General features: G+C 43.2%; 1 protein-coding gene across 2 annotated transcripts in view; it reads right to left on the reverse strand.

Annotated features, from left to right (window-relative positions):
• Positions 1 to 8,839, reverse strand: part of EPAS1 (endothelial PAS domain protein 1) — a 77,487-nt gene extending 68,648 nt beyond the window's left edge. Inside the window, exon 1 of one of the 2 annotated variants that reach the window (XM_054630720.2) lies at positions 8,516 to 8,839. In XM_054630720.2, coding sequence (XP_054486695.1) covers positions 8,516 to 8,541 — 26 coding nt within the window. In that variant the 5' untranslated portion in view covers positions 8,542 to 8,839. The remainder of the gene's footprint in view (positions 1 to 8,515) is intronic. The other variant, XM_054630722.2, reaches the window with a different exon arrangement.
• Between the last annotated feature and the right edge of the window lie 3,064 nt (positions 8,840 to 11,903).

An 11,903-nucleotide genomic window follows, 5' to 3' on the forward strand; every position in this document is an offset into this window, starting at 1 on the left:
ACAAATTGCACAGACAGCTAAAAGCTGGGCACATTCCTAGCAACATTCCCCATTTACAAGTGTAGAAATACAGAGGGGGTGGTTTCTTAACGTCTGAAAGATCTTTGAAGTATTTTGACAATAAGTACCCAATAATACCTAGAATTTACTGGCAGAGAGGGTGATACAATTGTGAATGAACAGACAGGGCCTGAAGACCAACAGCAGCCAGAGAATGTCCCAAACACAATGGCTGAATAGGATTGCTTTGTAGTTTATCATACAAATGCAAGTGCAAATGACTACAGCTGTGATACCACGAGCTTAAGCAGTTTAAGCACCTTTTTATGGCAGTAAATACCTTAGATATGCTAAGGGTGAAACAAAATACAAGGAATGTTCTTTAAAGTATACTTCCACCACCTTTATAAAAACTGCCTAATAACCATCCCACTTCATACTTGCTTCAGCTTATTACCTAAGCAAATATTTATCTTACTAGAGCATGAATAGATCTAAAGTTTAAAAAATTATACAGTAATTTTTGAACACCATAAGACAACTTGCACCAAAATTATGAGCCCTTAATGGATATTTTCCCATGCAGATTAAAAAAAAGTTCATAAGTCCTCTGACACCACAAATGACCATCAGTTTTCCCTTTTAAGAAGAGAAGAATAGGGCACATTTTTAAGATTTCATGCAACTTAATCAGGCCACTGAACTGGGTTCTTAAACTGAAACCAACCAGCAAACCACCTTCTGTGTACTAAATACTAGACATATAAGGGATTCAGAAGCTGACTATGTAAAGAAAACACGTGTACTAGGCCAAAGGTTGGTATCACCTGGGATGACTATATTTCAAGATATAATAATATCTGCTACCTAAAGCAATAGCTTTCCTGGGAAAGGCAAACATGTCTATCTCTCAGCATATGCAGGCAGGTTTTTGAGAACACGGCTCTGAAATTATCAGTCCCTTGAGAACAAGTTAGAAATTCTGTAAACATGCTGTTTTCATCTCTCCCATAATTTGACTTTGTCTGCTGTGTCAGGAGCCAGTGAGGGGTTATGGCGAGCCTTCATTGCTATGTTCTCAATTATACTACAGTCTTTAAAAAGCTGTTCACATAACCAAAGCTAGAGAAGACCTTTGTCATTGCCAAGTCACACTTCCTGCCTAACCCAAGCCAAAGAGGACTAAATATTTTCATCAGACCTGGTAACTTGTCTAAGCAATTGCAGTTTTTGAAAGACTGGGGCTGTTTTGAATTCAAGGCTTTAAGTGATGAGGGCCTTGTAAATACTGTAAAAAGAATACCTAATATTTTGGTTTAGCAGACAAATTTGAAGATTTCCCCTGAAAGGAAGACAGGAATCTGATTGAGGTCAAGTCACCAAACCAGTGTGTTGTAGACTTCAGTACAGTAAAGATCTGGAAAAAAACCCAATTAAGTCTAACACCAGAAAAGAAAGACAAAGAAAAAATAAAAATATTTAAATTAACAAGAGACTAATAATTACTTAAGTCTCATTCAAATGAATTTAGAACATCTGGTTTTCAATTAATAACATAGTGCAACACAGGAAACCTTATAAAAAGGAACCCAAATCTAAAATGTTTCAGCAGTCTCCATATGTCTTGACAATTTCACAACCCAGTCCCTTCATTTTAGTCTAGCTCAAACTAGAACACTAGCTTTTGTTTCCCTTGTGCACTGGAAAATTATTTTCCAAGAAAATATTTGTTTTTACAGAAAATATTTACCAACTGCATCTGCAGCTTTTCCACCACTTGGTACCATTGATCAAAATTTGCACTTCATATCTTACCTTCATTTGCCCAACTCTAACCACATATATTTTGATATATTAGACAATGAGTAACAAATATTTACAATAGATTAAGTTCACGTTTCAGTAGTTCCAAATAATTTTGAAATGATCCCAGTAATGTTACTACACATATACCTTCAGACAGACTGCCTGCTATCAAGTGCCATAAGTTACACCCACATGATTCATCCATTAGGAGAGCTGCTCTGCTTAAAAAAAAAAACAAAACCAAAACCAAACCACACCACCCCCCCAAAAAAAAAGTCGCCATGCACAATCCTCCTCATATCACTTCTAATTTTAGCTTTTCCTTAGATAACACAATTTCCCGAAACAAAATGAGACTGCTCACACTCTTCTAGCTCCAAAATGTTACTGCAAAAGTATTGTTATTTGTAGAAGTAGTTTAATACACACAATATTTCATATTCAAATATAAAGGGATGCTTCTGTGCTTCAGCCTTCTGTTCTGCCAGGGCTGTGTAGAAGGAGGTGAAAACAACTAGGAGTTACTTTTTTTTTTCTTTTCTTTTTGTTTTGTTTTGTTTGTTTGGGGGAGAGGATTTAAAGAATGAGGCAGGCAACAGAGAGAAGTGTAGGACCCTGCACTCATCACTGTTCACTCATATATATGAAAAAAACAAGCAAACAAATCCCAGCCAAATCCCATAAAAGTCCGGTTGTTCTCTCCATCAAAGTCCTACTTTGCAGTCTGTCCAAATTCTGGCCTGGAGGTTTTGTTCATGCAGGTCAGAGCTGGGATTTAGGGAGATGCTCAAGAAGTAGGGACTGGAGGAATAGCCAGGCACAGGCAAGACGGAGTTTAAGAGACACTTCTCGTTGGAAACACAATATGCTGCTGAAATCTCTTTGAGCAAACAGTCACTTTGGTTCTACAGATTTTCCACAAATACTTGAGATTAAAACACTACTTAATAATGCTGCTTAATGTTTGTTTGAAAGCAGATCAGTGCATAAATACATACACAGCAGAACGAAGCAGCATTTGTAACTTGGGGGGTGGTTCAACATATTTACATTAGGAATAAAAACCACTGAGGAGCTGTATTATCCTGGTTTTGTCCTACTTGAGAGCACAAACAAAATAAAAAAGTGTTTTTTCCTCCTCCCCAAATGCACACAATTTGTTTATAAGCTTCAATAAGCCAGTATTAATCGTCCACCCATAGGCTAACACAAAGTATGTGTAAAGTTTCTGCATTTTTCGAACTTCTTGGAGGCAACACCCTAAACATTCCCCTAAATCAAAGAAAACTGCTGATTCCACATATTAGCACACAGAGAAAGGGTCAAGACCAGGGCACCTCTTTGACTGAAGATCAGACATAAAAATTCAACTAAAGCAACTTTGCTCCTTGTCTGGCAAAACATTTGATGAGTTTCTATAAAATAAATACTGAATATTTGCTATGTCACATAAAGCAATGGACAGAGAAGCACAATAGAGATGCTATCCAAATCCAAATGCTTTGTAATAACAGTCAAGTAAATTAAATTACATGTCTAACTGTTTTCAGCCCAAATATGCCCATTTAATCAAAATTTATTATGGCAGATTTTGTTTCAGCAAAATTTTCTAGACCTAAATGAAGTCACAGAGGAAAAAAACAAAATCATAATTAGATTTGATCTCAAGAACATAATTAAGTGAGCTACTTTGGAACACTACTTATTTATCAGCCAATTGGCCTACTGTACTTTATTAAGCTACTTTCCAAATGCATAATAAAATAGTTACCCATTTTACACACTTCAGAAAGTGTCTCATAAAAAGCAGGTCTGTAAATGTAAGAAGTTATTTTTTTTATATATAAGCAGTCAAGGTTTTATCCTCACCAGATAACTACTTTATTATATTGTCTTTTAAGCAAATTGAGCACAAGAATGATAAATGAGAAAAAACCTGCCAGATGCATTAATATTCATACCTGCACTTCATTTAAGAGAAGGGCTCTGTCCATCTTGTGCCAGTTACTAGGAGTAGAACTATTTATAACTATTAAGATATGCATGTCACTATGAATATTGGAGTAATTAACACAATAGCATTTCACAAAGAGCTTTAGCAGAATAAAACCATTCCAAGTATTTAAATTATTTTTAAATACAATCTGCCTTTGTATTGCTCATTTCCTTACTCTAATGTTTATCCTAAGAATAGCAAAAAGTTTAATGCTTGAAGAGTTCTGCTCAAACCACACCTAACAGCAGCTCCTGCTTGGAACCTGAAAACAATAATACTTAATGTTTATGAATCCATCATAGTTAAAAGTATTACAGAAAGATATAGAGAGATCCATTTTGATACTCACGATGGATCTCCTGAATTCACAGCATAAATGCAAAACTGGTTATTAGCAAAGTATCTCTAACATGCAAGACATTCTTAATGACCCACACAAGATAAATGTGACAGAGATGCAGAGATAAGGGCATGACACAAAGATTGTGTTTATGAAGGGCTGACAGATTTTTAAATTGCTCTAGGGCCAAGCACTAAACACAAGCAGAGCAAGCCCTTGGAGCAACCCTGCGAAACACAAATTCCCAGATGCTCAGATCACTTTGGGAGGACGGTGCACACCGGGAGGCACTCACACTGCACACCATTCCCACAGAAAAAGCCTTTCAGTCTTCATCAAGCTGAAATACTTTGGCTCTGTGGAGATGAAACCACAGGAGCTGGGCAGCAGAAGACAGCAGTTCCCAAGCAGGCCAGGTCACCAAGCCAGAGCTCAGCCCAACCTCTGCTCCATGTCACTGCAGGCAAAGGCAGAACCGGGGGCAGGCGTGAGCCTGTCCCTCCTCATTCCTGTACCCTTGGGCCACCCTCTGGTAGAAAAGCCAGACATCTCTAGAAATCAGAAGGGGCAGGGAGTACAGAAACAGAAGGGGCAATGCCAAAGTAGGAGGGCTATGAGTGGCCAGGATCATTCAAGATGTCCTGCAAGCTATGAAATGTCTGAATTTGTGGTGCTGAAACGTAAATACAAATTGCTTAATGTTAACACACCATAAATATGTGCTAAACAGCCAATTTCAACAGATTGTTCACCAGGAATTCAGGAGATCACATTTCTTTTTCATAACTCCAAATAAGAAAAACTGCAAGAGCAGATGTGAACACAGAAGCAAACAGAAGTAACTAAAATATGTGGGCTATGCATGGGGCGATGTTGAGCAATAATAAAACTTGAAAAAAATTTTTTATGGAGCTGAGTAATCTATGAAATAGTCTGCAAAGGAAAGTGTTCTAACCTCCATCAGTTAAAGTACGTAAAGTGAGGTTTAAAAGAGTGTAAGGACAAACTTGGGTTGGCAAGAGAATGGACAAGATGATCTGTCACCACCACCACAGAATAAAAGGCAACAGGGAGTATACCTGGCAACAGTGACACACAGAAAATGTACTGGGGAGAACAAAACTGAGACTGTATGTTTCTTGAAATCTGCAGTTTAACACCTTGGCACATCCAAATGCTCACATTTCCTGACATCCAAATTATATCCATTACAAGCGAGCAACTACCTGAGCTCTGGAGAGCTGTGCTGTCAGGACAGTTTCCTCATCCTGAGGAGGAACAGCCAAGAGTGACCTCAGCTTGGCAAAACCACTCTCCTGAAGGAAAAAGGTCAGCAAAATTTGAGGCACAAAGCACCTCATTAGAGGGGCTCAACATCAAATAAAGCCCAAAGTAAAAGGGTAAACGAAAGCAGTCTATTAACTAGACAATTAATGGGGGCAATCCCATTTCTTTACTATCTGGGCCAGAAGAAGTTAAACAGATTTATTTAACATTACATGGTTATGGTCACAAAACATACTGTGTAATTACACGGGGACCACTAGCACAGAAACACCCTGAGCTGCAAAATTGGTTTATTTTTCATACAACTGGAAAACAAACAGAATTTCCCAAGTAACAACACAACTGAAAAGGTGAAGCCAAATGATGCATCCTTCTCAGTGGTACTTGACTTGTCCTGAGCCTGGCTTCAAACTTTTCTCAAACAGACACTGTGGTCCATCCAGAAGCGTTCATTTAACACAACATCCACTCCTAACAAAGTAACTGTCTTGCAAATCATTAAAAACCACATCAAGATATTGTATCAGACTGCTCGAATTACATTGGGACTTACCTACTAATTGTTGTTGTACTGCACAGCTGTACAGATCAGATACTTTACCCTTAGCTTTCATTATATGCTAAAATGTGTTATGCCCTTTGATTCCTCCTCTCCCTCTGGCATTCTAAGAGAGTATCTAATATTGTGTAGATTTTTTTTAATAAGTTAAAAGAATAAACATATTAATTTCAGCTCTGAATCTTGGACTAACTTTAAATCAGCCTGCTGAAAGTGCCATAACATTTGTTCCAAATAAAGCAACTGCTCTTTTCTGCTAGCAAACAGAGCTTCAAATGAGGACCTGAGGATGTTCTTCAACTTAAAGGGACCATTAAGAGAATCAAAGATTATCTTCCTTAGAACATTTGTTTAACAGTAAGAGATCTGCTCCTCAACATAGTTTCAGAGCTGCCTGGAAATCTGGTAACACTGCCCCACCTTTTCTCCGTGAAAGTGATTTATAAATGCTATAGCAAGTAAGGTTAGAGATCCTAGTTGCATATCTGGATAGAGATCAAGCAAACAATACACTAACTGTCCAACTCAAGGCAATAAACCTACTCTATAACAGTACTGGAAAATTAAGAGAGCAAAACTATCTTGTTTCAACAGGTTACATAGGGTACATCCCCAGTAGGGATATCCACAGCACACTGACAGAGAGGCACAAACCAGCTATCTGAAATCCCTCCTATGACACTCTCCCAGTTCTTCCACAAACATGAATTTACGCAACAATCCCACGAACCAGATAACAACTAGCCTACTTCTGAGAGAAACAGAAAAATTGTCACTGAATGTCACAATATTTAAAAGCAGTGAGGGAGTCAGGATCAGGGTTCAGACTTCAGTCTTGTGAAGTCTGTGTAGTATCTGAAGAGTATTTCCCCAAACCACTTCAGTGTGCTGTCCTGCAAGATTAGACAGCGCTCAATCCCTCACTCTGCTTGAAAGCAAGAGGTTAAAACTGAAGAGATTAAGAGTGCCCCGTTAAAAAGAGGTGATACAATGAACGCAGTGTATTTCCAAGATACACACTATTTCATCCTCTTGCCTCATAAACTAACACATTTTTAACTACATTGTACTGTACTATAATTTTTTACTTTTTCAACCAAAGACACAAAACGTACGTATATTTTGTACTCTGCACTCTACCTAGAACAAAATACACTTGAAGCAACTGTTTAACCTTAATACGTTAGTTTCTGATAAACTGAGGAAAACAGAACTACAGGGAAAAGGTATGATTTACACTGCTATACCTCCCCTACTACATCGTTATAGGGTGACTCAATAAAAAAGGAGCTATTACACAAACAAAAACCCAGGGTTTAAAGTTTAATGCATGGTAACTGGATAGTACACACGACAAATAACAACATAAAATTCTTAGTCTATAAACCACATTGCTTATAAAGAGAATCTATGGCCAGAACAGTAACCTGTGCTGATAATCGACGGATCCTGCCTGCTGTAGAAAACAGACTGAATACATATCCTTTCACAAGACTTCATAGACCTTTATTCACTTGCTTAGTTTTCCCCATGTCCATGCCCTCTCTCACCCATAGGAATTGTTTATAGCTTTGGAGCAACAAGTAGATAATTCTTCTCTTAATCTCCACCTGTAACTTCTGTGTTATGGACCGCTGAGTTTTATTTTGACGTTTGTTCTCAAGAACCAACAAGAAAACACTCTTTGATGAACTACAAAACTACCAGTGCGTTACTTTGATCCCCTCTGGAAGGGTCGCTCTGGCAGTGTGGGAATGGCTGGCTTTACATCTCTCGCAAAGGGCAGCAGCAAACGAGGCGCTGGGCACTCCTGGAGCTCTCGGCCCTCCGGGAAAACCCGCTGACAGCTGAGGAGCCCCGCGGGAGATGCACCGCGGCCAGCGCCTCGGACTGGAGAGAGGAGGTGTCGAAATATTTACACAGCCTGGCAATTTCATCCACGCGACTTTAGTTATAAAACACGTTTTACTAAGAGTGCTGCTACCTTCAACTGAAAAATAGCACAACTATCTTTAATTGAAAAATAGTTTCCTACTACCTCTGCCCTGGCTGATAGCAAGCCCTGCCATGGCGTACACGGCAGTGGCGCACACCGGCCGGCTGGCCCTGCCTGCCAGGTGCACCTGCCCGCAGCCGGCACGGCCGGGGCCGCCTCCGCCGGGCCGGGGCCGGGCGCGCTCTGGGCCGCGGTGCCGCCGGCGGGGGCAGCTCCCCGGGCAGGCTCTCCCCGGCTCGGCGGCGGCCCGGACGGAGCGCGGTTACCGCGAACGGGCGCGGCGCTGCTCCCCGGCCCCTCTCCCCGCCCGGGCTGGGCCAACTAACTCACTCACACTCACTCGCGCCGCAGCCGGTCCCCGCAAAGGCTCCGGGTCGAGCCCTCGCACAGGAGCGGTGGCGGGGGGAGGCGAGGCCGCGCCGTCCCGCCGGCAGTGCCCCCGGAGCGGGGAGTCCCGCGGCCCAAGGGGGCAGCCGCAGAAGGAGGACACAGCGGCCCGAGCAGCCCGGCGCCTCGCCCGCGGCCCCTCACCTTTTCTTCTCCTTGTCAGCTGTCATCCCGGCGGCTGCTGCCGGCTCCTGCGCCGCCTCCCGGGCCGGGGCGCGCTCAGCACCTGCCCGCGGGACGCGGGGCTCCGCGGGCGCCGGCGGGCGGGGAGCGGGGTCCGGTTCGGCCGGGTCGCCCCCGAGGCGGGCGTACAGTCTCAGGACACTGCCGAGGATTGTACGGCCCGCCCGGGGGAGGCGGTGGTAGCGGCGGCTGCTGCGGCGGGACAGGAGCGACGCGGCGGCGGGGCTGTGCAGCTCGGCGCCGCCCGCAGAAAGTTCTCACTTTAAACCTTGGGCAGCCGCCGGCCGCGGGGGCAGGGCCGGCCCCCTCCGCCCGGGACCCGGCCCGCACGGCCCGGCCCCGCCGCCGCCGCCGCGCCCGCCAATGGGGGCCGCCGGGGCGCCCCGGGCTCCCCGCCCCCGGCACCGGCCCGGCCGGGGGTCAGCGGGGCTGCTCCGCCCCGCCGGCACCGCGCCGGGCTCCCGCACACGGGCACCGGCCCCTCCGCTGCCGTCTTATTTTTCAGTTATTTAAGTTTTTGGTTATTGAACTTTCTTATTTTTTTAAACTTTTTTTTTTTTTTTTCCCTCAGAAGTGGTTTCTCCCCGCCGGTGCGGTCCGAGGCCCGCCGCGGCACCTGCCCGGCGGCCGCGGAGCGGCTGCGGGGCTGCCCCGGCACCGAGCGCTGCTCCCGCAAGCGGGGACTGCCCCGCACCCGGCCCCTGGAGCGCCCCCCGTTCAGCCCGAGGCGGGGGTGTTGAAATAATAAATTTAAAATTACGAAAATAAAAGCCGCAAGGACGGTGCGGGCTTGGGGCGAGGCCCCGGAGCCATCGCAGGCGTGCGGGGCCGCCCTGCTCCGGCCCGGCTGAGCTCGGCCCGGGTCGCGCACGGAGGAGAGGGAGTGTGGCGGCGGCTTGGGGCAGAGGGATGTGCAAGGAAGCAAGGGCTGTTCTTTTGCCTCCCTGATGGGACTTCCTTCCTCTCCCTGTTTTTTCGATTTTATTTTCTGTGCCGTAGTGGATATTTCAATTCAGGCACTTTTAAAACTCGTGGTTGATGACACACGGTGAAGCGAGTCTGTGGCAAGAAGTGCCAAAGCTCATCTCATGCTAGCACCTGCTATGGCTTGCTGCAGTTAAGATAAATGTAAATAATAAAAAAAACCCTCTTGCTTTGACTTTTGTTTATTTTACACCAAAGCAACTAACATTCCTAGACAAGGGATTATGAAAATTTTTCCTGATCTTGTCTTTCAGCACGGTAGAAACTTCAGCCTTATCCTCATGCTCTCTAAGGCTTACCTTACATTTTTATATCTTGAACCAAATGCAAGCCTTTGCATTAGGCTGCACAAGGTTTTCTTTACTTCTGGAAAATGGAAGTAATGTCAGCAACATGAGCCAAACAAGAGTTATTTCATGCTAATTCAAATTTGTGCCATTTCCTCCATGCCATTTCAGAGGCTGGTTTGTATACAATGGGTCAGAGGGTGTTTTCCTTTTCTTTTATACAGTATGAAAGTTTAAAGAAATGCATTTGGGCTTGAATTTGCATATTCTCCTCTCAAGTCTGAAAGGAGCTACACATGCTTACACAGCAACAGCCTAATTATGTGGTAACAGTTGGGGTTTTTTTCTTGTTATACAAGAGAACCTAAACAAAAGAAACCCACAAATATTTAAAACCTAAGTAAACTTAGTCAAACAGAATTTGTGTATGCAGGACTAAATTTAACCTTCTGGGAATACGAGGATGCAACAGGATCAAAGACCCAAGTCACTCATTTCCTAGATTAAATAGACCTCTTCGTCCTTCATTGATCTCTGCTGATGTCAATGCTCCTCGCTGTATCTTAAAGCACTTCACTTGGATAAACAACTTGCCTTCAAAAATCAGACAAGAAAAGCATTCAAACTGACTAAATCTAAACCACTCAGTAAATTTTAATTATTTCACATCTAGCTCATTGGCCAGACTCCTGTTGGTTCTGCCTGCATGGATACGGTGTAGTTGATTAACAGTGAAAATCTCTGGCTCTCTTGGCCAGCAGGGCCTGAAGGTGCTTTGGCAACGGGAGAATTCACATCTGAGTGCCACTCAAGAACCCGTCCTGTCCTCTGCACAGACAGGTTGGTGGGTTTCAGCACAGGTCAGTGCTCAGAAAAACAGGGATCTTGCTGCTGCATTAGGAAGCTAAAGCAAGCAAGACTGAATGATTCTTACAGCTCCCTCACAGCTTCAGTTCTTGAAGTTGTCTGTACTATAATTTCTGGCAAATGAGCTCCCCATCTTGAATATGAAAGGAAAAAATGGAAAGGAAAAACTGTCCTCTAGAGTTTACTTTAGTTATTAATTCACTCTCTTTCCCAGGACTGTTCAGGGAGGGGAAGATCAAATGTATCTTTAATACCATGGTCAATTTACGAGATGCATTCTATGGTGATAAGGGACAGCACCTTCAGGGAGGCTTGCTAGAGTTTCTCCTTGCTGGATAACAGCGGAGAGAATCACATAATTGGATTTTCAAATGCATCTCATTACTACTTTAATTTCCTTTATGATGAGTCAGTATTTATTAACAGTACCCACCATAATGTGGACTTTCTCTAACCTTATACTACTCAGAAGCTTCGATAGGAACTACACCATTAGTGAGCACATTTACTCTACAAATCTGCTCTATTTAACCACAGAAGATACAGCTGCCAGAAAAGCCAAACAAAGCCTTAAACTGACAGTAAGCACACTTTGTTCTCTTGATTACTAATCACTGTTGTAATGGCTCTTTCCATTTCATATTCCTATGTTACTCCTTCCATTTTACCTTGAATTTGCTACATTTTACACTTTGCTTAGTAGATATAACTCAGATAAAATCTCACGGAAGAGGAAAAAGTGCTCAGGAAACTTCATGAACTGAACTTAACAGGTGTTAACTCCTCTTTTTTCTCCCCCCATCAAAGATTTCAGCAGGATCAACATACTAGATGGGACTTCTTTACTTTTGCTGGTCAGGGAAAATACAAGCTGCTGTGTCTTATCCATTCTGTTCTGGAAAATATTAGAGAAGATGACGCACATTGTTTCTATGTGAATTATTCTAGAGATGTTATAGGAACACAAAGTTTTTAATTTCTAAATGCAGCCTTCAGGTGATGTATTTGAAAAGTCACTGACATCCGCCTTGGTACCAAATGGGCTCTTGAACGGTCCCTCAAGTCTAGAGGGGATCAGTTTATGTCAGCTGTGACTGGACTAAACTCTGAGGAAAAGAGAGACTTAGGAAAAAATCCCAGTGGTGTGAGAGCAACTTTCACAGCCCACACTGAAGTTTGAACTACATTGACAAGCTAGGAAATCTGCACAG

This window comes from Agelaius phoeniceus, chromosome 3, assembly GCF_051311805.1.
Source record: "Agelaius phoeniceus isolate bAgePho1 chromosome 3, bAgePho1.hap1, whole genome shotgun sequence".
In the NCBI taxonomy this organism is placed as follows: Eukaryota; Metazoa; Chordata; class Aves; order Passeriformes; family Icteridae; genus Agelaius; species Agelaius phoeniceus.